Source organism: Dermacentor albipictus, chromosome 1 (genome assembly GCF_038994185.2).
Source record: "Dermacentor albipictus isolate Rhodes 1998 colony chromosome 1, USDA_Dalb.pri_finalv2, whole genome shotgun sequence".
Lineage (NCBI taxonomy): Eukaryota > Metazoa > Arthropoda > Arachnida > Ixodida > Ixodidae > Dermacentor > Dermacentor albipictus.
In genome coordinates, this window is record NC_091821.1 from 375,329,112 (window position 1) to 375,356,826 (window position 27,715).

General features: G+C 50.1%; 1 protein-coding gene and 1 long non-coding RNA gene across 3 annotated transcripts in view; one reads left to right on the forward strand and one right to left on the reverse strand.

The window, feature by feature from the left end:
* LOC135901751 (uncharacterized) lies at positions 1 to 25,906 on the forward strand. Of its 2 annotated transcripts, XR_010564263.1 has the most exons (5): positions 1 to 155; positions 3,293 to 3,407; positions 3,482 to 3,550; positions 5,592 to 5,764; positions 25,770 to 25,906. It is a non-coding gene; the product is annotated as an uncharacterized lncRNA (long non-coding RNA). The 2 variants fall into 2 exon arrangements; XR_010564264.1 differs by lacking the exon at positions 3,482 to 3,550.
* The window catches only part of LOC135901750 (pituitary tumor-transforming gene 1 protein-interacting protein-like), a 17,278-nt gene continuing 14,573 nt past the window's right edge, over positions 25,011 to 27,715 (reverse strand). Inside the window, exon 4 of the mRNA XM_065431577.2 lies at positions 25,011 to 27,218. Coding sequence (XP_065287649.1) covers positions 26,953 to 27,218 — 266 coding nt within the window. The 3' untranslated portion in view covers positions 25,011 to 26,952. The remainder of the gene's footprint in view (positions 27,219 to 27,715) is intronic.

Below are 27,715 nucleotides of genomic sequence, written 5' to 3' on the forward strand. Positions count from 1 at the left end.
ATGTAGCTCTTGAAGCGTTCAGAAAGGCGCGCTCGCAAAGTTCACCTGTTACGATACGCCCGCCTAACAAGTTGTGCTCTTTTGCTTGTCAACGTTTGTCCGAATTTGGTGACGCGGGTAGCTTCGTCCTTTCTCAACCTGTTCCGTCAAAAGTAGTAAGTTATACGACCGCCAGATAATTGCTTACTTTAGTTGTTTTCGCGCGACTGCGCAGGCCAACGGGCTTTGCGTCCAGCGATAGAATAAGCACTCTGCACCTCAAGCTTTCGTCGGCCTCCAGAGAAAGTATGTTCTGTTCTGGGGTGCGATTCCGGCACCCGCACGGCTGACCCTTTAGTGCATCTCTGAAAGCTCGAAACGCCCATCAAGTCAAATCGCGGGGCATTTAAATACACAGCTCTAATGACAGACGACCAAAACAAATTTCGCGCCTTTGAGAACAAAATTACGTCACTTCTATTTTTAACGGATATGACGTCACATTGTTTTTTCTTCCGCCGTAAGTGTTCCCTGCTCGTGCAGATGGCGCTAAGCCTCATGAACCATTGATGAACCACCATGTTTTGAACGTATGGGCTTCTATGGAAGCTTCGCTACCAAGTATATTTACTTGATGAAATGAGCGCTACGAAGACGCGGACGAAAGAACAACATGTACGACAGACAAGGCGCCTTGTCTGTCGTACATGTTTATTCTTCCGCGTCTTCGTAGCGCTCATTTCATCAAGTATGCATAACCAACTCACCCACATCAAGCTTCTGCTACTTCAGGTATATTTACCTTGGTCGAACAATATCGTTTCCGATTTGCAGAGCAAGATAGATGTATCGCTAATGCAACTTGAACCTTTCTTTTTTATATGTGTATGTATATTGTGCGTATGTGTATATATATTCCTGTGTCACCGCTCAAACTAAATCAGTTGGAAGTGCCGCCCTTGTTGTCTTCTATGGGTCTTCCTTTCACGTTTATTTTAACTTGCTGCAAAAAAATATGTCCTTTAGCGGGCACCAACTAGGCCAACAACCACGCCGTCTGTCTGTTTCGCAATACGCGGTTTCGCTGCTCGAATAACCAAATACGCGCAGGTACTCCCCTGAGCTAAAAAATATAAGGGCCGTGTCGCGATATAGCCGACTTCCTTCCCCGCCTATGAATGCAAGTTGAAATGGAGGACCGCAGTCCAAACCATGGCATTGCGAGCTTTCCAATGCACTCGTCAGAGTCAGTTTGTGCGTCAGAATTACGAATAACTTCAGTGTTGTAGTTTTTTCGGCGCGCCTGCGGTCCGTGTACTTTTGCTCATGGGTATACGCAGTGCTCAAAGCACCCTTGGTCAGAGCGTCGGCAACAAGCCCTTGGCACACGCGCGGCAAGGCTACATTCCAACCACGTGCTCGCCATGCCGTTGCCGGCAAGCGCAGCGCGATGCATATGCGGGCAGCAATGAGTCATTCACTCGAACGCATTGTTCCCCGGGCAGACGTACAGACATCGCCGGGAAAAGTTGCAACCCCAACACGAACGATCTAGCACACGTACCGGCACGGCAGCTGTACGTGACGCGGAACAGAAGAAAAAAAAAAAGAGAGAGAGAAGAAATCAAGTCGCTCTACAAGGCGCATACGCGATGGGCTGCTGCAAGGGAGGAAGCGAGACCGGTGAATGACAAATCGTTTTTTTTTTCTTTTTTGAAAATGCGCTTAGCCAATGGGCGCTTTTGCGTCTCTTCTGTTTCAGTCGTCGCAACACGCTCCGTTAATGTAACGCAGGTCACTTTTGGCCACGAGGGATCTGGGATTTGCAAGGCTATAATTCCTCCGTGAGCTTACATGGTACTATGTCTCAATTTAGCCAGTGAAAACAAGAAACGGCGATTTAGCGGTAAACGCGAGAGAAATTCGCTAGCATCACGTTGCATCTCCTTGAGGTCCCAGATGCTTGATTTAAACCACGTTCACCACACCGCGAAGTAGCGTTAAAGGGCCCCTCACTAGGCCACATAGCAAATTTTGGTTACGCGTTGGAAGTTGTTGCGTGCCTTCTATAGGGAGCGGTCTACCGCAAGAATTTTTCACATTGTTTCAATTATTGCCGAGATAGAAGTATTTCAGTGCCGCGAACCCATGGTTTCGGGAGGCGAGAGTCACCGCCAATACAGACGCTCTCTCCACTTGTCCCCTACTAGGTTTTTTTTTCTTTATTGCCGACTTTGACATCCAAAACAATACACAAAAGATAAAAAGTCTCTGCAAGAATTTTGGTGGCACGACACAATTTTTTTTTCAATGCTGCCAATTTATTTATAGCATGTCAATCCATGTTGGTTCAGGGAGTGCCCGATGGACATCTCTACTGCTTCAATGAAGTGATCGCGTGTAGGTCGCCAGAATGCAGGTTATAATGCTGATGTCTTACCCCCGACTAGCGTGCGCAAGCGAAATTCCGTCCGTGCGTTCTCCCATGTCGGAGCTGGAGGATCGTGTGACGCATACGTCACGTGCCCCCGACCTTCTTTCATCTTTTTTTTCTCGTTTTTTTTGTTTTGTTTTTGTGCGCGGCGCACTGCCGCTGACGGTCCCACGCGCGAGCTGTCACCTCTGTCCGAATAGAACCTTCATAAGATATTAAGTTGATAAGAAGAGATCACAAATTGAGCCGTGCCGGCCACGTCTACGTTCGCATCACCCTCTCTTTGTTGGCCTTCCAAGCGCTTGCGTATCTACTTTCCTTTCCTTCCGCTATCCCGTGGTGGCGGTCCCGTCTTCCGCGCGAATGTATATAAAAATCACAGTAAATGAGTTCTTAACCCTAGTTCAAAATTCTGTGTCACCTCTGTGTCGTGTACTAAACAGCTTTCCTGGTCACCCACCTTCACAGTGTGGAATGGATCATGATATTGTAGCACAACTTCTTAGTATTTTTTAGGCGTCGCGACAAGCTAAAAACAGAAAAAAAAACATATCGTTCTTTTAATGGTTTAATAATCACGTTCTCCCACTGCTTGGTTTCTCTTACTTTTTTTTTTCTTTTCGCTTCCTATTTTCATAAAACATGGCAGCTCCACAGATCAGTTGCTCCTACTGGTCGATGACATCAAAATAATTGATATGTAAGTGCTGGACAAGTTTCCACAACGACTGAACAGAAGAATGAGTGTGTTGTTCTTGCGTCATTAAAGCTTCAAAGGCAATGTTCCATTACTCTGTCAGCTTCGCAACATCACTCCATCCGGCGCTTTCCTAGCGTCGCTCGCGTTTCCACTGCCTGACATCTCTCATTCTATTGCAGAGAGCTCCTTGAAAACGTCATTGCTCCGAAGAATCAACGACTCCCATCGGCAGAACATAGCTTGCCGAATTGCTAGTTTCAAAGCACGAAGAGCTGAAACAGACACTGGTGATCGGTAAGCTCATCCTACAGGCGCGATCAGTGTAGCACTGGCGCGTTGACGTTTGTTTTTACGGTATCTGGTTTCAGCTGCAGGATAGGCGCAGGTTGAGCATGAGATCAGAGGTTCGAGCAAGGTTGGAAATTAAGCAACGTGGGGTAAGTAGTCTTGCTTTGGGTGCACACGTAAATACACCAAATCAGGGGGTACATGACGACATGGGAAGGAGCTCATTCGAGGGCAGGGAAGCTATAGCAGCAAGACAGAATTTGAGGTGCGATTGCAAGAAATGGGGTGGAAAGCGATGGGCTAGGAAACTTTTCAGTTACTTGTACATGAGGAATGTTGACACAAAATGGAGAAGGCGAGCGAGAAAATTCTCAAGCGAATCTTTGGACAGCAGCGAGGGGAAAGGAGGAAGGGGCGAACCATGAATCATCGGTAAAGAAAAAGGTTAAAGAAACAGAGGGGGGGGGGGGGGGGGGTCTGTGGAATATGTGGATGCAGACGGATCAGCACTAGGAACATACAGAATTTTCAATCACGAAATTGCCAAAGAAAATATCTACGATTCCAGAGGAAGCTTTTTCTTGTTTGATGCTAGGACGGGAGTTTTGCGGACTAAGCCGTACAGATCGAGAGTCAAATACCAAGGTTTAGACACGTTATGCGGTACATGTAGAGAGGAGGAGGAATGGGCGGGACGCCTGCTACTTTTCTGTAAAGGCCTCCGGCCTACAATTCGAAGCAACGGGGCTCATTTTTTTCAAAGCATTGGGGTTTAGGGACAGTGGAGGCAAAGTAGACGTTAAGCGGGTAGAAATAACCAAAAACGGAGGATATCTGATTGGTGGCTATAATGAAGGCGAGAGTGAAATTTCACCCTCCACTAAGTGCAAAATATATCACTAGTCATGAGCCGCCGCCCGGTTTAAAGGGTTCAGCCTTATCCATCCATCCATCCATCCATCCATCCATCCATCCATCCATCCATCCATCCATCCAACCAACTCAACGCGTTCCTCCTTACTTTCCCCGGCGTTCGATTGTCTTCACCTCCAGGAGCCTTCCTCCTCCGGCGCTCGCTTCTGTCGCGGCGACGCACATAATCTCGCCCATTTCACAGAGGCCTCAAGTCTGCGTCACCCTTGTATGGAGAGCGGGAACGGCAGCCGCCGGGGCGCTCCGCAGCCAGCCAGCGACGTCTAACGGTAGTGGCTTCGCCCGAGATTAGATGCGTCGGCCGCGCGTGCCCAGACACTTCTTATCTCGAGCCCAGCAGCTACCGTTAGACGTCGCTGGCTGCCTCTGGAGCGGCCTGGCGGCCGCCGTTTCCGCGCTCTACACAAGTGTGACGCCGACTGTATGCGTGCGCGTGAAACGTTGGGCAGTGCGCACGCGTTTTTGGAAAGGCTGAAGCAGCTGTGGAGCGACGCTAGCCATTTCTACCCGTATTTTATTTTTTCTCCAAATGAGGAAGTTACAAAAATTAAGATAAATTACAGAACGCGGTATTCCGATGTGAAACACTAAAAACGGTACGATCACTCGGTATACATACACAAGCCGCAAGTCGGGTGCGCGCGTGGCATAGGCGAATTTGTGGTTGCGCTAAGTGACGCTAGCCGTCCAATGAACAGACGATCACGATATTAAACTTACGTACATGCTACGAGCGGATTGATTATACACGCGTATTGATTAATACATTCGGATTTACCGCTAACATGTGCCCATAAATTTATGCAAGAAATGTCAAGAATGTTATACAGATGTTCGCAAAGAAATGTAGATTCATATTACTCAGGAATCTGTAAGTGAACTTTATAAACAATCAAGAAGAGTTTTACATAGCAGACACGTAGTGCGCAAACATTAAATGACAATCTCGGAAGACATTAAACGTGATCGACAGTAAATTGTATATGCTACCGATTTAATGTGCTTATTGTATGCCAATGAATAACTTCCATGTATAAATAATTCGTTAAACAATTAATGCGCACATGAAACTCATGAATTATTCAATTTCCTTGGGTCACGCATCAGATGTATCCAGCGGCATACAAAAATCGAGGGTAAAGCTGAAGAGATCGCGCTTTATTTAAACGCGACAGGTTTTGCAGGACGGACCTAATCCTGCAGACGGGGCTGCAACAGGTCGATCAGTGCATGCAAGCAATATATTTTGTCTCACAGACACAGTCTGGCGAATGAAGAAAGAAAAGAAAAACGACGAACGTAACCTTCCAGTTGCCCGACCTGCTGCGCTACTTTCCTGCTCTCTTCCAAAAATGGAACGCCAGAGTCATCACAAACGGCGATAGCGAATGCTTCCGCGTAATCTCCAACCCGGGTTTCCGTGCCAACAGGTGGGTTCAGAAATTCTGTCATCTTCTGCGGATACTGAAACGCGTACGCTGCTTGGCGGACGTTAGCTGACAAACACTTATACTGAAAGGTTATACGCTTATCTGGGCAGAAAAAGAATGCAGGAGGGGAATTCCTTGTCCAGATCAATATTTTTTTGTTTAGAGACAGGAAAGGAAACTGCCGAAAAATAAAGCAATGCTCCATTGACATGGTTATACGCTGTTTTCCTATACATGTTATTCAGACGAAGGCATTTGCACATACTCCCCCTGCCCCCCCCCCCCCCTTTTCCAAATTTTAAATGTTTTTTCTTGGCAAAAGAAACCCGATTGTAACACGCTTTTATTTTGCCTGTCTTCCTGTCCTAAGGTGTTCATTCATTTGGTACTAATTTAAATTCATATTTTGACCCGTGTTATTAGTACGGCTGTCTCCTAGTTCCATACTCACTACAGAGTGACTGAATCACTCCATGTGAATGAATGAGAGTGTGAATGAATGAGAGTGAATCACTACATGTGATTCCACAGTGCTTTTGTATGCTAATTTATTGCCCTGTATATAATGCAACTTTTCCATACACACACGACTTATGTAAATAGCTTATCATGATGTAACCCTTTCCTTTGCGTTTTTTTTTCTTCTCTTTTCGCGAGCTGTAAAGAGTGATGTTTTGACAAGAGAATATTTTATAGCTCTATTCATGATATTCCGACTATCTTCGTATGGTGTTCTGCTATTTGGATGAACTATGATAATGCATACTTGTTTATTTCTTTATTTTTTAAACTCTAGGGTTGTATTTATGTACTCACTCCTATCACGGCTGCCAAAATATAGCCGACAGTATCTGGGAAATAATAAATAATATTTCCAGCAAAAGCACTGCCAAGCACTGCTCAAAAGTGTTTGTAAGTTGTTTGTTTCTAAGCTATACTGATTGGCTGTCAGATGCCGGTACCCTCGTATGGTCCTGCAGCGCATTTCCCCAAAAAGCAGCGACGTTTACTTGACAGCCTTCTGTCTAGTCGGATCCGCTTCGCAATTACTGTTCACGTCGAGAGAAAGGAATCAAAGAGGTCATCGGCACAATATACCGGCCGCAAAGCGAATTCGCAATTGAAGATTCTGTGTGTCCACGCAGTGGCGATCAATAAGCTCCATGTCCAGAAGGCTCGAAATGTACGACAAACCGAGACCATTGCGCTGCGAGCATTCGCTAACTCACGTACGTGGGCTAATCGCAGAGGTTCCAGAGTGAAAGCTTTCCCATTCGCGACAGGAAACAATTTCGAGCATCGGCGGCTCAAATTCCATCTAGCAAGCAGTTCGTTCTCACACCTGCGGATTGCTGCGGCTCGGGGTCTATAGCGTTTAGGCCAGGAATCCTCCAGGCAAAGGGACGAGTACGTCCAGGAGTAGGAGCGAAAGAAAAAAAGGTTTATGTTGCATTATTTACACTGGCTCCAGACATGGAAGCCCACTCCATGTGTAGTATCTTAAATGCATGTCTGAGCACATATCAAGACACGTTAGGACACACTCACTCGAACCAAAGGAGTCGTTTTTAAAGCAGTTCTATATCCCTAGGTTACTAGACTAGGGAATCTGATGACTGTGTCTCGGCCAATCATAATCGTCCAATCGTTCGCAAAGTCCCGCCCATGAGGTCGCACCGTTCCGCCGGACTCCGCCTCCAATGTTGCGCGATCGCTCCCGCCTATGAGGCAGCCACGTGACAATTTGGGAACCTGAAGTAGACGCAGTTGCCACGGAAATCCTCGATGTTGGGCCCTTGCCTCGATTAGTGGGCTCTCCGTGACGGTCAGCTTGCAGCGACGCCGGAAGCCTGGCCTTCACGGTTCTTGCGGCAGCAACCGCGAAGGCCAGGCGTCCCGGATCGCTGCGTCTACAGAATCCGCTGGTCGTTGTCAGTTTGAAGGGTTTCTTTGTTGATCCGTCGAAATGCGGTGCCGGGGCTGCGTCGTCATCTGGGCGGGCACTCATGAAAGAGCTAGCTGTCTCGTGATAAGCACCTAAGGAATGCCCATCACCGTTTTGAGACGTAACAACAATGGAAGCACGGGAAAGCCGGTGAATGCGACAGCCTCGATGGCGCAGTCCATTCTTACAGATATTGAGATTGTTTTGACTCTAACTCGTTCCTTTTAAACACAGAAGGTCAAACTCGGTGAATGCTAATAAGGAAGAACGAAGAAAGACGTGGTTTATTCAGAAGCTGCGGCCTATGGGATCTTCCTTGCCGTCTTGGTGGCGTGACCAAGTGCACGACTCCAATGGCCAGAACACTGGATAAAAATTAATTTAATAAAGGCTGGCCTTATTAGAGCGTGCCTACCACACCGTACCGTTTTCTTTTACATCCCTTCGGGATGCAACGTTGCACCATCTGGAGCACAGTTGCTGTGCAAACGTTGTGATCACTCTCGTGGTCGATTCATTTCTCTAACGTAAGTGACGCCTCAAGAGTGCGACCTGATGAGATGGGGCCCATGCATGTATAAATTGGAATGAATAGAAGCTTATAAAGCATAAGCAGATGTGATGCCGAAGTATATTCCAACCTAGGAGCCAGTGAGTATGAAGTAACAACAGGCGTACACATAATGGATAATCAAGATTTTTTTTATATCCTAGCACGAGCACAGTAGTTATTCAGAGCAGTTATTGAATTGCACGTCATATGCTATTCGATCATCCGATAGTGGCCGTGAGGACTGGCAGGGAACCAGGATTAAGACCAAATTGCAGTATGGCAAAGAGCACTTACAAACGAAAAGTTTTGTGAATTCGGCCCTCGAACTGTTCTCTTTGTGGATGATACACAAATTTGTTGATGCATCCGGCGCATGCGCCGGATGGAAGTGGTTACTACTTCACAGGAATTCATATGCTGCTCTCGCTGCCTGGCCCTGTTAAGAACGGCCAGCTGAGATGCAAGTTTTGCCAGCCAGTTGCGACAGTGGCGTCAACTTTTTCTGTAACGCCACCGCAACGCTCAAGCCACGGCGTCACTAAGTCGACTGTGTGTGGAGAACAATACGCGCGCCCTCGACTCTCCGTCGCTGGAGCCAAGGTAAGTGCGACGAAGCAGGCTTTGTGCCTGAACCCGCCACCGCCAACCTGGTCTGCTGTGAACGAGGGAGTCCCCGAGGGAACGTAGTTCGAGGCCCCTTCCCACGCGCCGTTGGAGACGCAAGACAATGGGCAACCGGCCGCGCTGCGGGGTTCAGCTCGGGGAATAAAAGGCACCTTTCCTGACGTAAGCCCCGAGTTCGGCGAAGACCGCCTGACCTCTGTTGAGGACCGTGAACCTGTGCGGAAGTGTGTGTGTAATCCCTCGTGCAGAGAGGCGACTCGTTTACGATGACTGGTCGAACGTTTCCCTCATCTTGGGATCGAGGGAGGACCGAGTGTTTATAAACCGCTTTTGTGCGGCTGCTCGAGTGCACTTTTCTCTCGCAGTCATGCTAGACTGATGAACTGCAACGTCCTGATGTAGATACTGTAAATAAACCCATATTCCGCGTTCTCGATGAGAAGCAGTTCTTCCCTTCAACAACGTCCTCAGCGTGGATAAGTTGGACGACGGCATGGGCCAGCTACCTTCTAATTCATGCCAGACTCCAATCTTGACAACTGGTTACGAACGGTGGGATTGAGCCCCCAATCCTTACACCCCCTGGTTACGAGCCACAGCTGATCTTCCTGGGCGAGGCTGGACAGCAAGATCTTCCACCGCTCTCTAAGGCGTGGAATGATGTAGGTGGTCATGTCGGGGTTGGTGAGGAGTGGTGGGCGTTGTTGGCTAAACCAGCATTCTCCTATCATGTGTTGGAGTTGTTACGATCGGCCAGCGGGGATAGTGACGTTCTAACCTCTCCTAGCCCACTGCAACGAATCATTTCGTGAAGCTGACAATGCGTCCCCCACGGAGAGAACACCGGTGCCCGCAAGGTGGACCGAGTATTGTTAGCCGGTTCGCTGCCGCCTTCACGGACCAATGGGAGCAAGAAAACTCATGGAAAAGGGTGTTCTGCGGCGTTTCGCCGCAGGCTCCGGTAACTGCCACGGTCGCTTGACAAACGTCCCAGCTAACTGCAGGGTCATACCAGGAAACACGACACTCCAGCTTGAGTCAAGCGTTACAACCCCTGTCTACGAAGCCCCCCTCCTTTCTGTGTTCAGTGAAACAAAGGTGCGGGAGTGAGTGTGTTGAACCCTCGCACTCAACGTGGGTCCTTCGACAACTTTGGACGCTCCGATTGGACGAATGTTGGACGGCAGTTTCCCAGGCCTAGGGATGTAGGGAGGAGTAAGACCAGAACACGATAGACTCAAACCGGATGGGCTGAGCGCATACTCCAGAACCCAGCAACCGGCCGCCATATTCTCCGAGCTGCCAAGACGCGTTCGCGTGCATGTAGTGTGTGTGTGTCACGGGGTGTTCACTGTGTAAATACGTTGATGCCCGCAACATTCAAGTACAGAACATCATCGGGGCGTCACTGCGTCATATATGGATGTGCAAATAACCAGCAAAAATGAAGCGGATTACAGAGCACCGTTTGCGACGAGCCCGGTGTACGTCGAGGGCTGTGCCACTCTGGCATATTCAGCCGTGCATGTCCTTTTGTTTCTGTAAGTGTTTATCTGTGCGTGTCTCTCTATGTGTATGTGTATGTCTACGGGCCTTGATTACACCAACCCCTGAGGTGGGCTTCGTACAGCGGCTCTCGCCATAGAACTCCGCACCTGATCCACAAGTAAATGCCGCGAAAGTGTTCGCACTGCTACGAAGTTCTGACGCTCATGACAATCGACTTCATGCGTAACAGATTGAATTCCGTGCACTGGCGTTGGTGGCCACGAAATTTCGAAATACCATTCAGCAACTATTCGAAACCTTTACGTGTGAAAGCTGGTTTGTGTTGCTTATCGTAAATACTGGCCAAAGGGCAAGAGCGGCGATGTTTGTTAAAAAAGTATGCATACATTGCACAGTAGATCCGACACGGTTGAACTAATGTTAATTCATTTTTCTGCCGTCCCGAGAGAAAAAACGGACACATTTGGGCATCCGCGCACGTGCGTTACGCTAACTCGAACCTACGGCATGTCGCCTGTTTTCAAGGTGCGGCCGCGAGATTTTTCCAGGCACCACAACGCGGCGGGAAAGTATACCGCGTACTGCAAGGCTTTTACTAGTTCATGACGTATTGTCACACGTGCAAATCATAGTGGAGTAGCCGCAGAACCAATGTTTCCGCATGGAAAGGTAACGCGGACTTGCCCGAACGATCCGCTCCGTCTGCGGACGTTGCGCTTGCCACAGTCATTCCGATTTGCAGCACAATCTTGCCGAGAAGCTGAAGTTTACTAACTAAATTCGTTAGCTAAAATTCGCCATCCCGTCTTTCGTGAGAACTTCAAAGAAATGTCAAAGCGCAAGCACTGCGTCTACCTGCGGTCGCCTCGCTTGGCAGCTCGGAGCCGTTGGAGCAGCAAGTGGCGCCACCACGCTTTGAAAATGGCGCTACTCTATTTTTTTCTGTGTTCTGGTGTATACTGATAGATGTAACGTTCTTCACTCTTCATGTAGACGTGGTAAATAAACCGAGCACTCCTCAACAAGCGTAAAATGGCTGACATAAGGAAGTATAATATTGACACGTGTACTTCTTTATCTGGCGACCACTTCTCAACGCCTAAAAAATGTTATCGCACAGCGCTGGACGCGCCTGCATGTAAAAAGACGTTTCTGGAATGTTATCGATGGTTCCGTCCACTGTTTTTCACCGCAATTTGTGTAATCTGATTGCATGTATGCGCGACGCGAATAGTGTAGAACTTTGTAGAGAGAGAGAGAGAAAAACTTTATTGGTTCTATGAAGGGGTTTAGCGGTGAGCCGTCTTGCGCTTGCTGCCTGGCTTCTCAGCACGGGTGTGCCCCTATTCCAGGGCTCCACTGAGCCTGGCCACTTCGCACGCGTGCTGCACGATCGCCCTTTGGGCGGTGAGCTCGCTGCTGGTGAGCAGGCCCTCCCATTGCTCCGCACTCGGGTTTTTATGTTTATGGAATGTGTAGTTATGCTTACATTCCCATGTTATGTGGTAAAGAGTTGGTATTTCTCCGCACCATGGACAGGAGTTTCTGTATTGTGTCGGGTACATTTTACTTAATATGTGTAGATTATAGAAAGTTCCGGTTTGTAGCCTTCTCCAGTCGGCTGCTTCCTGTTGTGTAAGTAGTGTGTGTGGCGGAGGATATTTGATTCTCTGCCCTCTATAGTAGTTTAATATTTCCGCACACGTCGGCTCCACCGTTGTAGGGTTCTCGAGAGGCTCTATCTGTCCAGCTCGGTATGTGATCTCGCGAACTAGACTGTCTGCTCTCACGTTCCCTTCTATCCCGGTATGGGCCGGTATCCAGAAAAGTTTGTGTGTCACTTTATTTCCGAGGGTTCCTGCTCCGAGGAGGATTCGCAGGGCCTCTTTACAGACTCTCCCCTGCATGTAATGCCTGCATGCAGCTTTGGAGTCTGTTAATATGGTCAGTGATCTGTTACTTCGGTAGCCTTCGGTCGCTGCAAGCGCTATGGCGACCTCTTCCCCCTCCGCTACCGTGCAATTCCTTATGGTTACGCAGCTGATTGTCTCTCCCATGTAGTCTACTACAGCCGTAGCTACTCTGTGTGTTCTAGTGTGCTTGTCCCACGGGTATAGCCCTGCATCCGTGTACACCGTGTTTTCCTGTGTTGCCAGGTGGCCTTCCACGTAATCTGCCCTTGCCTGCCTTCTGGCTGCGTGTAGGTTCGCATCCATGTTGCGTGGAATTGGACTTATTCTGAGGGTTTGTCTGATGTTGTCTGGGATGTCTGCCTCTCGATCTATTGCCCCTTTCGTATCGTATCCTAGTCTCTTTAGGAGCATTCTTCCTGTAGCCGACTGCCAAAGTCTCGCTATTTGTGTATTTAGTTGCGCTTCTGCCAGCTCGCTGAACGTGTTGTGTATTCCTAGCTGCAGTAGCTTGTCGTTTGAAGTATTCCTCGGTAGGTGCAGTGCCGTTTTGTACGCCTTCCTTAGTATGGTTTCTGCTTGTTCTCTTTCTAGCTTGTTCATCAAGTGGTAAGGTAGCGAGTATGTGACTCTGCTGACCACTAAACTTTTAACCAACTTGATCGTGTCTGCCTCTTTCATGCCATGTCTTCTATTTGAAACTCTCGTAATCATCCTGCTTACTTGATCTGTCGATTTTTGGAGTAAGCTAATTGTGTGACTGCATTTTACGATCCCGGAGGAATGGAAACTTTGTAGAAGACACGCGGGTCCCAGCGGTTACTCTGGAACATTCGACGACTGAGCTATAAAAGCCGACGCGCTTGACCACCTGATCAGATTTTCGACGATCGCCGACCGTGTTCGCCGCTATCGTTGTGCTATAAGCGTAGCCTGTTTTGTGGGCACAGGTTCGCCCAATAAAAGTTACTTTTGTCGCTCACAGTATTGCTACTGTGTTATTCAACGTCACCACCTCGTGACATCTGGTGGAGGTGCTTTACGTTCATGTACCGGAAGCCCCCGACAAGCCGTAATCCAAGCCCGGACCGCAAAGACAACACCAGCGCCGTCCCGGAAGATCGAGCAAGCCGCCGGCTACAGCAGCTGCCCCCGGAACACGGAATTCTACCAGAGACGACCAAGTCAGAGAAGTTAGTCCAGAGACGACCAAGAAGACAGCCCCAATGGCAGCCGGAGCAGCCCCAATAGTTCTGCAGCAGCCCAGGGAGTGTTAGGTATGGCCGGACGCCATGGGCCATACCTCATCCCCCTCACCTTCTCTTGGTGTGGCACCAGGGGTGCTACCTCGTCCCCCTCACTCTACCCCCTGTGCCGGAGCCCACGAGCGCCGGAGAGGTAATTCACTCTTCCGCTCCTCTCATGGTCGTGGCATCGGGTGTGCTTACCTCGTTCCCCTCACCTTCTCTTGGTGTGGCACCATGGGTGCTACCTCGTCCCCCTCACCTTCTCTTGGCCGGAGCCCACGAGCGCCGGAGAGGTCATTCACTCTACCTACTCGCCGGATTCGTCGAAAAGAGGATCGACTTCTCCTTCCCGTGCCTGGTATTGCAGAAGGAGGGGCCTTCTCTCTGTGCCTGTCACGTGTCATCGACGCAAGCAAGATCCCGCCCACACGATTGTAGAAGAGCCTATTTAAAGGGCTCTTCTACAATCGACAATTCTACTTCTAATTCTAATCTTCTACAATTTAGAGTGCCGGTGGAGGGGGGGGAGTGATTGAAGACATATAGGCCCCGGGTGCCAGGCGACCTAACTACGCCACTGCGCGAGGCTCACTTTTCGTACGACGGTCAGGAAGGGACGCGATGCTCCTACACTGCGCAACGCTCGAATGCGCTACGGCAAGGTTCGTCGCCTGTTCGACACGGCGCAGAGAAGGCTCCGGGGTCACATCGCCGACACGGGTTCATTAACCAAAGATAAAGCACAGTGCGACAGTCACGACGCTTACGGGCAAAGAAATCGCAAGACCGACCGAGCACGCGGGCCCGCTGCTCTACGGCTATCGGGTAGCGATCCACCAAGCGCAAGAACGAGAAGTCGCCGAAGCAGAGGTACGACGTAACCAACTCGTTGTGGGCCTATGAGTATCTGCCGCGGCGTAGAAGCGCTCAGCGGAAGCGAGCTCCGGGAGCCGCCACTTCGGGAGGCCGATCAGAGCGCGTCCCGATGACGTACGCTCGCACGGTGACTCGACCTCGGTAGAAGCACGGTTTGTGCGGGAAATTATTAGCTCAGGCGCGCTAGCCGTGTCCGCCACGTTGCCATTGTGGCGGCGGTTCCCGGAGATGAGCAATGCGCCAGCTGGGGGATGAGGCGCGGGAAGGCACCTCGGTCCCCACAAGTTCTGATAATACTATATAAGGTTATAGAATCTGCACGAGTCGCAGTCCTACAGAAAAGAGCTGTGCTATACACCATTGTGACATTGTCGGAGGTTGTCGAGTGAGCCGGCCTGAATGACTTTACGAGCGACGTATGAAACGCGAATGATACGCGACGGTTGTGAATGAAGCTTAACGTGGTACTTCCTCGTTCCCCTGGTGCGCACGGTGACCGTGACGTTACTATGGCACGGAACCATCACGTTTCCTCTGCACATGTTCCAAGTCGGTGGCACTGTCCGGAGCTCGAATAGTCCGCCTCAGAATACTAAACATGAGCTAGCTCATAGCGGTCACACGTTACGTGAGCACAGAAATCTGCGCAGCTAAATGAAGCGGTCAGTTGGTCGTGCAAATAACACGCCCGTACGCGTCGCGGTACAGCTGACTTACATAACCACGCTGCGCTTCCGAAGCTGCTCAACGCCGCGAAAATCAGTAATGAAGAGAAAAAGGCTAAACTTAAAATAAAATTTTGGGGTTTTACGAGCCAAAACTACGACCTCATTATGGAGCACGCCATGGTAGGGGACTTCGGATTACTCTGACCGCCCGGAGTTTTTTAATATCGACTCAATACACGGACGTTCTTGCATTTCGTCCCCATGGAAATGCAGCCACTGTGGCCGGGTTTTCATAGCGCGGCCACGGCGAGTTACAAGATGCAACAGAGAAACCTGGAAAGGCCGCCATATACATCGATTCAACAGAATGTGTTGGCGGGCTAGTTGGTGCAAATCCCTAATAACCTTGTTTAACCCAAAACAACGGACACAAGAAAGACAACAGGACAAGGCGCTACTCTCAACTGACATCATTTTATTGGGTCACTCCTTTATAGAGAGCAGAATCCAGAAGAACATGCGCAGTGAGCACCATGTGCAGGAACCACCACAAGATCCGAACACCAGAGCGCACTCATGTCACAGAATCCCCCCCCCCAAAAAAAAACATTAAGCGCGGCACAAGGTTAAAGAAGGCACACTAATGCACGGCGCACCCAGTCACTGGGCTCGCGACAGGAAATGGGCGACAGGAATGTGTGCACTGATCCTGAAAATAGTGCAATACAATACTGGGCATGCTTTCCCAGGGGGGTATCCTGGCCGGCTTACGTCCGTATAGGCGACAGGAATGTATGCACCGATACCGGAGATAGTGCAATACAGGGCATGCATTCCCATGGGAGTACTGTTGTGCCCGGCAGTCCTTCAGGGCGGAGGACGCCGCCCCAGCGACATGCAGTTGTCACGCCTCGTCATCATTTCAAGGCAGCTCGCTTGAAGACAGCAACATCGTCTCTCCTGACCGTCACGAAGAGACCATCAAGGCCGTTATGGTCGGCCGTTCACTCAGCGACTAAACTCCGGTCACGGATGGAGCAATTATGGGAAACGAGCCGATGCCTTGTGAAATGGGATGTTGAACGTCCACGCCGGAGATGCAGTCCGTGCAAGGCTACGATTCTCCACACCTGTCAGACGCACAAATTGGCACGACGACGCCCGAGACGGAATCAATATACGATCCCAGTTCCCCTGTTTGCGCCGAGTGATGTGCATGTTTCGACAAAACTCCCGTCGGCGACGCTCGATAACAGTGAGATACTTGGACATGCAAAGACGCTACCATAGTATGCTCCGATAGTTGGAGCCGTATTTTAAAACTCGACCGTGTACTTTTTTTAATATAACCTTTTTTTTGTATTCTCTTAAACGTCGCTCGGAACCCTTTATTCCCGCACCTGGCGCAGCACCATCCAAGGAAACTTCGTTGACCGCACAGACCTCACAGCACGCTAGCCAGCTTACGTCTGTACAGGCGACAGGAGTGTGTGCGCCGATCCCGGAGATGGTGCAAGACTGTGCATGCGTTTCCAGCGGGGTACGCTGGTAAGCTTACGTCCGTATAGGCGACAGGAATGTGTGCGCCGATCCAGGAGATAGTGCAATACCAGGCATTGTTGCGACGCCGTTTCTCGCAGTTCGGCCGGCGTTACTTTTGGGTAGCGTGGCGTTGTCGGCGGGCTGCAGGCGTCCGGTAGACAATGGCGACCAGGCAAGGACGAGACGATTTCTAGTGCGAAACTTGCACTGTTTATTCAATGGCTGGTGAAGGACAAGAATGAAGTGAAAAAGTACAATTCGGGGCGCTTTAAATAGGCCCACAAAATCGTAAGCGGGATCTTGCTCACGTCAACGTCAGGTGACAGGCAGCGAGTCTCGTTGTGGATGGGCGGCGGATCCCTTCTACCCGGTGAGCTTGCATGGGCCCGCCTCCGCAGCTGGCAACCCGGTCTGGGATCGTAGGTCGTTGATCCCTTCTCTTATGCTATCTTTCACGAGGCCGCCTCCGCAGGTGGCAATCTACAGAATCTTTATCGGGGACAGACGGCGGATCCCTTCTCTTTCGCGCGTCGTTGGTTCGCGGGAAGGGCGTCTGATTGTGGATGGGCGACTGATACCCTGTCCCAGGTGACTTTTCACGAGCTTGCCTCCGCTCGTAGCAACCCGCATGTCCTGGGGATCGTAGGCGCTTATACTTTCTTCTAGGCGACATTAGTTCGCGGAAAGCGATCTCCCCTATAGTTTGGACAGTTCGTGGAAAGGGTTGTTCTAAAGTCGCACGCACACAAAGGGGCCTGTAAGCACTTCGGGGCGCCAGCCAGACCAGCAGCCCCTCGAGACAACCATAGCAAATTAAGAACCCATTCTTCGTTTCACTTAGGCATGCACACACACGAAGGGGCCTGTAAGTACTGCGGGGCACCTGCCAGACCGGTAATCACTCGAGACAACCACAGCAAATTAGGAATCCACCCTTCGTTTCGAAGAGGCATGGTGGTTGAGCATCCTTTTTGCCAGGGGTGTTACACGCCAACCGTAGCAGCATGCGGCTCCAGGGGGGGGGGGGGGGGGGGGGGGGCGCAGGTTACCCTGGCCGGCTTACGCCCGTATCACGGCGCGTGGACAGGAATGCGTGGGCCGATTCCGGAGATAGTGCAATACACCAGGCATGCGGTCCCAACTAGCCCCCGAGCAACAACTCGCCACGCGTGCCCAAATTGCTAGTGAGTCGCATGTCTCCTGCATTCAGGACGTCCTCACCCTCTGTCACAAGATCGACATGTCCATCGCAGAGGCAGACAAGGTTGGACACATTATCAAAGGCATCGCGGACGACGCATTAAACCTTCTGGTCTTTAGAAACTTATCGACTGCCATGAAGGAATGCCGCCGTTTCGAGCAGGCGAAGAGTGGCCGTACACACAATCAGTTTACACGGCTTCCAAATACTGCAGGGACCTCTTCTTGTACCGGCCCCACCAAGCGAAAACGTGACCCGCATTGTACACCCCGAACTCGAAGTAGCGTTTCCTGCCTCGCCTCAATAGACGTATTGGAACAACACTGCTGCGCTGATCCAGTCCGTGGTTCGCCAGGAATTCGCTAATATGGATCCTTCCAGCGCCTGCTCCTATGCCTCGGTCCTATCGCAGTCCACCCTACAGTGCCCGTTATCCCTACACTGCCCGGAATCCATTGGACTGGCGTACAGCTTATGAAGGCCGATCTTTTCCTACTGCGGTCGAATCTGTCACGTTTCCCATCACTGCCGGAGCCGTTGGCCGTCCTCGCCTCGTAACACTTTCTGGAATTCAAGTTCGCACCGAAGCTCTTCATCCAGTCGCTTCTATGACGCTTCCGACGCCACTGCCTCGACTCGCCGCTATGCTCGCTCGCCCTCGCCTCAGCGTCTCCAGCCACGTCCGCCCCAGCTTCACCGCTCGTCTTCACCGTCCCAGCAGGGAAACTAGGCAATGCGGCACCTCGACATGGTATTGCAATGTCGGATTCTTCGCAAAATCCTCCTTTGACGCTGTTTACGAGACATAACATTCTTGACGTCCAAGTTGATGGCATACCCGCCACAGCAGTCATAGATACCGGAGTACGCTTGACCAATGTCCCCATGACCTCACATACTAGGCCTCGACTTCCTCTCTGCCCATTCAGCGCTCACCGGCTGTTCCTCAAGTACTTCTTGACCTGCCTCTACTGGACGTTCCTCCGACACCACACGAAATTCGCCTAAGACCAACTGATTTTCTTCACGTTCCACCAGACGTCTTGACATATATAGAAATGTCGCCTTATACGCCAGTTCCCGATGGTGATTACATCTCCGCTCCTATAACTGTCATCGTTCTCACCTACAACGTTACTGTGCCGCATACAATACTGAGGGTCACAGGCAATCGCACGTACCTCCCTGTGGTGAATTTCGGGCTCACTAAGCAAATTCTGCCTAATGATATCACCCTGGCTACGATCATTGCTTTAGAAGGTCGCTGCGTTGAGACTTTTGCTGTCGACGCTTCCTGTGAGCCTTTCCGGTCTGCCAATTGTACTGATAACGGCATTCGGAAAATGATCGCACCGAATCTCACACCTGCGGAAGCTGAACAGTTCTGCAGTCTATTGCTTTCGTACAAGGTCATATTCGACCGACCCTTAGGTCATACGTCAGTTGTCAGACATCGTATACATACATGCGATAATCCACTCATCCATCGGCGACCCTACAGAGTTTCGGCTTCGGAGCGTCACGTCATCAAAACGGAAGTAGACAAGATGCTAGCGAAAGACATCACTGAGCCATCGTCAAGTCCCTGGTTGTCACCTATCGTGCTGGTCAAAAACAAGGACGACGCATGGATATTCTGCGTCGATTACCGCCACCTCAACCGCATCGCGAAGGACGTCTGCCCACTACCTCGAATCGAAGACACCCTCGATTGCCTAATGGGGCACAGCATTTTTCGTCCATCGACGTACGGTCCGAATATTGGCAAATCGTTGTGGGTGATCTCGATCGTGGAAAGACGGCTTTTATAACGCCAGATGGTCATTACCACTTCAAAGTAATGCCTTTTGTGCTACGCAACGCTCCGGCTACCTTTCAGCGTATGCTGGACTCATTATTCCAAGGATTCAAGTGGTCGACTTGTCTCTGCCACACTCAGCACAAACATTGAGCGCGTTTCAGCTGTACCAACTGCCATTTTTCGCAAGGCCGGTCTACAGCCCAACTCCAAAAAAAATGTAACTTCCGCCACCGTGAGATTACTGTTCTTGAACATGTCAATGCCACTGGTATCCGACCGGACTCAGAAAAAATTAGCACTGTGAAAGTTTCCTCTTGCAGTCCGCAAAAGACGTCCGTAGTTTCGTGGGCCTTTACTCTTATGCCGCTTTGTTAAAGATTCTGCCACCATAGCACGCCCTCCAACAGATCTGAAGAAAAGTGTGCCGTTTTCGTGGGGAGCCTCTCAGGCCGCCGCCCTTTCTCGTCTTACCACGATGCTCACCACCCCACCGATTCTAGGGCACAGAGGTGCGTACCGGTGCCAGTGGCCACGGAATCGGTGTCATCTTGGCGCAAGTTCAACACGGCCACGAATGTGTCATCGCGTACGCTAGAGGTTTTTCGTCACCTGCATGCGGAGCGGAATTACTCTATTATCGAGCGTGAATGTTTGGCCCTTGTGTGGGGCAGTAGCGAAATTCTGCCCCTATTAACGCTATAGCGTTAAGGAGCTCGTGTCGCAGAAAAGCCGGTGTCGTCGGCGTCGGTGTTTTGCGGCGTTGACCGTGAGCGATAAATCACGGCAGGCACTCCATAAATAAAAAGCAACTTCCAAGATGGGCTGGGTGGGAATCGAACCAGGGTCTCCGGAGTGTGAGACGGAGACGCTGCCACTCAGCCACGATTTCGATGCTTCCAAAAGGTACAAACGCGCCTCTAGTGAATGCGGTGTTGCCTTCGAAACGAGCCGTGGAAAGTTATACTGTGGTGTATATCGGTAATTATGAACATGTAACTTACAGAAGTCGCAATTACACGAGTAGCGAAGTGCGTTTCGCTGCATTTCTTCTGCGCTTTCCGCACACGGAGAGCCATCTTGCGGCAAACACAGAAGACCCCCTCCTCTCCATGTACGGCGCTGCCCCGACAGATGGCGCGCCACGCGCGCATTGGAGCTGTCGCGGCTCGGACTCTCTCCCCTGACAACGCTTCGCCTTGCTCCCTCTGTAGAATCAAGCGTCCTTCCTTTCTTTAGATCACTATCTCTCTGCCCGTGCCGATCACGGCGTTTGGCTGGCGTGCATCATTTCCCCCTCCGGGATACCGAGTTCTTTGGTTCGCTCCGCTTGCTCAGGCGCACGTTTCGTTGCTGCGCCGAACGCCGCGTTGCTCGACCATATGGCTCGACGCTCACCGCGTCTGATGCGGGGCGCCTCGTAAGTGATGGCTGCCCTGTAGCCCATTGTCTTACACCCATTGGCGGGTCGACGGGAACGCTATCGCGTTCCACTCTTGAAGGCGAAGCTTAAGCGTCCTCCAATTTTTTATACGACAGGCCCTTTTCTATTGTAACGGACTACCACGCTCTCTGTTGGCTTTCGTCCTTAAAGGATTCCACAGGGAGGCTTCGACGATGGGCTTTGCGGCTACAAGAGTATTCCTATTCGGTGGTGTGTAGCTAGGTCTGGTCGCCTACACAAGGACGCCGACTGCTTCTCCCGTTACCTTGTACACACGCTCGCCAACGCAGACACGGACGCTTCCGCAAGCGTTCTTTCAATTTCCCAGCTTCTGGACATGACCAACGAGCAACGCTATGACGCTACTTTGAGGACCCTCATTGACCGAATGGAATCTCCTCCTACTGATCCATCGTTACGGTGGTTCGTCCTCAAGACTACGGAATATTGTACCGACGTAATTTTCATCCTGACGGTCCTCCCCTTCTCTTTGTCGTTCCTCAACACCTCCGGTCAACCATGCTTCAGGAGCTTCACGAGGCCCCAACTGCCGGACACCTTGGGGTTGCTCGGTCTTAGACCGCGTGCGCCGCCGCTTCTACTGGCACGGCCTCGCATACGGCGCTATGTAGCTGCTTGCAAGCCCTGCCAACATCGGAAAAAGCCAGCAATGCTTCCTGCCGGGTACTTACAGCCGATCGACATCCCACCTGAGCTATTCTTTCGCGTGGGTTTGGATCTCATTGGCCCTTTCCCAGAGTCCAGCTCCGGCAACAGGTGGATCGCTGTCGCTACTTATTACGCGACGCACTATGCCATTACTCGGACACTTCCCACGAGCTGCGCAACCGACGTCGCAGATTTCCTACTCCGGAATACAACTTTTGCACATGGCGCCCCGCGACAGCTCCTTACCGACCGTGGCCGCACTTTCCTCCGCCAAGTCGTCGCCGATATCCTACGCTCATGTTCTACCAAGCACAGATTGGCTACCTCCTATTATTTCCGGACCAACGGCCTTACTGAGCGACTTAACCGGACCATTAGTGTCATGCTATGGAAATGTTTCACCCGTCCACAAGGACTGGGATGTGGTGCTCCCTTATGTCACATTCACCTTGTGGGCTCACAGTACGTCTCCGCGCACGGCGTCGCCAAGTGGCCCCCGAGAAGTGCAGCCTCACGACGCGGCACGACGGCGCACGGCGATAGACCCACCGCAGGTTCGAGCACCGAGCCGAAAGACCTGGACGGCTCTGGCCGTACGCATGGGCGCTCTCCCAGGAACACACGGCGTCCAGGACAGTTAAGGCGTTTATTGATCACCAATGGCCAACATGTACCAGACTGCACACAAACACACGGAGTACACTCGGCGCCCGCGGTTCCCGATGGCGAGGAAGGCGGGTTACACGCCGCGTCGAACAATGGTTTACGCGCGCGGGCCGAAATGCGTTCGCAAACGCTACCTAGCACTTCCCGTCACCGACAATGGTCTGCGACGGTTCGGACACGCAAAATGTGACGCACTGAGCGCCTGCGACTACCGCAAGGGCGGAACGCAAAGCCACTCAGCAAGTCACACTTACGCAAGCTAACAAAGCACGTGAACGTCCCCAGGCCGGGGCGTTGGGGACACAAATAGCTGGTCGCTCACGTACCTTGCAGCTTGCCTCTCGTGACCGGCGCTCGTCCCTCTCGCAGCACGACTCTCCCGCGCACGGCGATCGTCCCCAGTCGGGGCTTCTTCCCTACGTCACGCCCCACGACCCAATCGCAGGGCCGCGTAGCATGACGTCGCGGGGCGCGGCCGCGGCGCCCGGGGAAAACGGCGCGCGGGTCGAGGGGCAGGCATTTGGGAGAGGTTTTCCTCGCAATGGCGAATAAGTCCGGAGCCTTAGGCACAGCAACGACTGCGCCCCGGTATACCGAAGGAACTCCCACAACCTATAATTCATCACACCACAATACTGCTGGGTATTCCCCCTTTTACTTGCTCTTCGGTCGCGACCCTGTATTACTATTGGACACGTCACTCCCCTTGCTACGGGATTCGAGGCAGTATGTCCGCGACGCCATCGCCCACGCTGAGCATGTGCGCCAGCTTGCCCGTACTCGTTTGGTGGCATCGCAGGAAACTCAACCGTACGCTTACAATCGCTGCCATCGTGACGTATACTTTTCACCAGGCTCTCTCTTACTACTTTGGTCCCCCTGCTGCCGAGTAGGGCTCTCCGAGACGGAGAGCCCTGCTTTTGTGCTACAAAGGCCTTTACCGCGTTCTACGTAAAGTGACCAATGTCACGAGATAATCCCTGTGACCTCCGTCATGCCACCCGGCTCCACATCACATGACGTCGTACACGTCCCTCGGCTTAAGCCTTACTGTGCCCTTACCGATGGCCGCGTCTGAAGCACCGAGACGGTGCCTTTTCAGCCGGGCGTCGTGTAACGGTGGGAAAAGACGACAATGTCGTCGACGGTGAAGACGAAGTGGCAACAGCCTCTCGGGATTCTCAGCTGCTGTGTTTGTACCTCTTGTAAATACATCGCGTAAATAGTTTTACAAACGCGTGACTATATATATATATATATATATATATATATATATATATATATATATATATATATATATATATATATATATATATATATATATATATATATTAGACAGTGCGCTTAGTTTAGCAAGTTGGCCTTCATGTTCTTTATTTGTTTTAAATACTGTTTGACGAATAATGAGAGGGGGAAGTGTGTGGCGACGGCGCCTGTGCACGTTGCCTGGACTTATGTGGCTATAATGTCACGCGTGTCGGTGGTGCCATCGTGGCTGCAGCAGCGGTTGCGGCATGTGCATGGGGGGCGCAGTGACCGCGGCAGCGCTTGTATCGGCGTAGTGTGGGGCCGTATTAAAAATATATATATGTACGATTTCACAATGCGTGCAGCCCATGTATGCAGCCTAAACAGCTTCGCTAGCAATCCGTCCTCATATGAACGTTGCGGCCCCACGAATTTTTTGGCCACTTGTGGAATAAAATCCCTTCTTTCACGCGCGAATCCTGTATTTCGGATACCCGATTACTCGGACACGTTCCGGCGGACCCCGTCGAGCCCGAATTATTGGTCGGCGATTGTAGGAGGCCATGAAACCTGCTTGGGCTCGTATTATAATCCACTGCGGCTGTTCATCAGCGCCGAACACAACGCTACAGATCGCAATACACAGCATGGAGTCCAAGGCACCTAGTGACGTGCCCAGAAATCTGCGGGGAACGGTTCGTTAACACCCTCGATGAGAACTGCGTCCCTTTTTAAAAAGTCGTAAGTTTTACACCACGAGAGACGAGATATTAGTCGACAAAGAAGATAAAAGCCCGCTGACCGCATCGTAACTGTCTAACGTGGGCCGGCTGTCAGCATTGTGTAGAAGGGACGGAAAGATCGCAGAGATAGGAAGGATGAGAGCGCTCGGAGCTGACACTCGTTGTAGGCGTATCACAGCACAGGAGAGGGAACGACAAGGAGGAGGGTGGTGTTTATGTCTTGGGGAAGGGGTGATCCTTCCCACAGGGTCCTACTTCCGAATCCGGCAATCGCTGTACCCTACTCGAAGACGATTATTTCTGCGTTCGCACAATCGCGACGCAGTTTGCGAGGCAGTAGCGACATCTTGATACAGCGCACAAGCTCGGCTAACGCCCTCACTTCATTTCAGTTGCGGGTTATGGGAAAAGAACCTAAGTCTTAAAGAAAAGATTTGGCTGGGCGAGCTATAAACTTTACTTTTGGCAAACAAAATTCTATGAAATAGATTTACGGAGCTACTTGTTCAATGTCAGCCACAACGTAACTGCATAAGCCTGAAGAAGGAACAAGGGTACAGGAATGTTTAGTGGACATAAAAATGATACATGTCAAGACACCAGTGAGAACAGCGGAATACCTTTATTATTCCTAGGAAATTATCCCCCTCTCCCTTTTTGTTTTTGAAACGGAAGTCATTGTAGTTCAATGTTTCTCTGTAGCAGGGGTCATTTCCTGTTTATCTTGCTACCAAAGTGTCTGGTGCTGATGCAAACATTCGCAAGTGGATATCGCTTGCAGTGCACACAGTCCCCCTAGCATTCAACAAAAAACACACCCTGTATGGAGATCACAGTACACCATATGATAGCTTTTGGAACACACGTGATAAATGATGACAGAGCACCCAGCCATTTTCTTTTTCAGCTATAGAGAGATCAGCAGGCAGCAAAAAAAAAAAAACCTTTCACCACAAGATAATTTGTGCTCGGTTATCTTCTCTAGATAGCCCGCAAAATGCAGGGGCATATGGTAGAAAAGAATTTCGTATGTATCAATAACAACATTGCAACCAAAAGATTGCATATCTGGGTTTATAAGGAATGCTACTACTATGACAGTGAGAAAACTCATAACTGACGCATGATGGTCACTTCACAGATGCCTGCACAACAAACAACTGTCTATTCAAAGAGATGAAATGTGCTGCTCAGGATCTGGTGATCAGAATATGAGCACCTACTTTGTTCATCTGTTCTTGTAAATTTTATAGTTTTGATAAAAGTTTCTTGAGTCCTTTACTACCTTTTAGTCAAATTTTGTAATGCTGTAAAACAAAATTTTGCCCATATTAAATCTTTGTTCTTTCTTTCTTTTGCTAGGGTGCAGCACAGCCAGCTTCAACTACATTCAAGAAACCCAACATTATGCAACCTTAACCCAACATTCAAGGTCCACTGAATGACAATAGCAGCAGAACAAAACAATAAATTTAGTGAAAACAAGAAACTTTAATTAGGCAGCAACTGCCTTGCCAAACATTTTTTACATTTGCAATGCATGGGTCATGTTAAATGTAGGTTGCTAAGCACTTTTAAACAAATATTAACATACCACTGGTGACAAGAGCAAAGGCACTGCATGTAGGCTGTATGTAGTAAAACTCCTTGAAAATTCTATTAAGAAAGGGAAGGCTCCACTTGTAGAAGCACACAGCAACAAGGCCACTGTGCCTAGGAATGTGTAATAACAACACACACTGAACAATGCATATGAAATATACACCTGAGAATTCCTCAAACCTTGTGTAAGTGCAACAACAAAACTAAGTACCCATAATCACTTAAAAAATGAGCTGCAAGAGGCAGAAAAAAAAATTAAGAGTTGTGCTGAACACACGACAGGCTCCTTCTTCTTGGGCTTTAATCTGAAGGTACTCAAGGCCTCTGCAGGTATTCTTAAAAATTTGCACTATCATCAGTGTACATTTAATCATAAAAAAGCACACACCACAGGTTGTTTGTGTCACACTGCCCTTCTGCAACAAAAATTTGAGGTTGAAGTGCACAGGATAGTTCTATATGCCTTTCTTCGCTTCTTCATCTAACCTCATATTACAACCTCTCAATCTCTGCTTGCCTTCATTGATGAATGTGATGACGCGACCACAAAGGTACCCTACAAAAGGAAATTGCAAAATAACAGTAGCTCTAAAGCAGCCAGGTTCACATGTGCAATTCACACATGCTTTTCTAGTATTCAGCCACGACTGCGCCAAATGCGCATAAAACTGCTCACTTTAGGAAAGAAACTTTGTCTTCACTGAGGCAAGGGTGGAGCAAGTTGAGCTACTATGTCAATCCAGTTTGCTGAATGTACATCAGCATTTCAAGCATGCATGGTGAAATCACGTGCCATAAAACAAAGCTGCGCCTTTTGTGGCTGGGCTGTTTGCTGTTACACCTCTGGCGTGCTAGTCGGTTTATATGGCAGATCAGACTGCCCAAGATAGAGCTCATAGTGCAACGGCCACTCCATTGTGCTATGCTGCTTGAAAGAGAAAAATCACTGGTCAAAACGAGTGTAAGGTGGGGTCTCGTCTCGGACAAGGCCGTATTTGCGTCGGATGTCATCGTTGCGTGTCTTGCGCTCAGCTCGTCGCTCGTCTGCACGTTCCTGACGCTGTCTCCGCTCTTCTTCCATGCTAGCCATGTCACGCAGCCATTTGCTGTTCTGGCGCTTGCGGCAACAACAGCAACAGCACACCACTAGTGCCAGCAACAGAGTGCCGACGACCACGCTGATAGCAATCACGGTTCCTTGTAGGGAAACTGTATTGAAGAAAATATAATGACCAACACAAGCAGTGAAGCAGGATGCCAAGCTGTAGTTTTCAAGCAGGAACCCAGATGCCAAAACGTACAAGAACCCAGGTGCAGATTTTTATGCATCCCACAGTGACTTGTATGATACCAATATAGAACCTAAACCGAAGACAAGTTGTAAAATGTGTACATGTGTGTGTGCACGTACTCACATAACGTATGTCTGAGGGAAAGAAAACAATGAACATCTCAGGAAAGTTCTTGAAAGCTTGTTGCACCTATTACCAATCGAAATGGCAATTTACAAAGAATAAGTCAAAACTTACTGCAAGCACCCGCACTTTTCACCTACACTCTCAACACCACCCTATGTTGCACTGTACAATAAGCAGTCTCAAGGCTATAACAAAATTTTGCTAAGTGGAACATCGCAGAAGCTTGCACGTCTCAGTGTTCAACGATTGGCAATGGCTGTGACTACATTTCTTTCAAGGCTAAAGAAT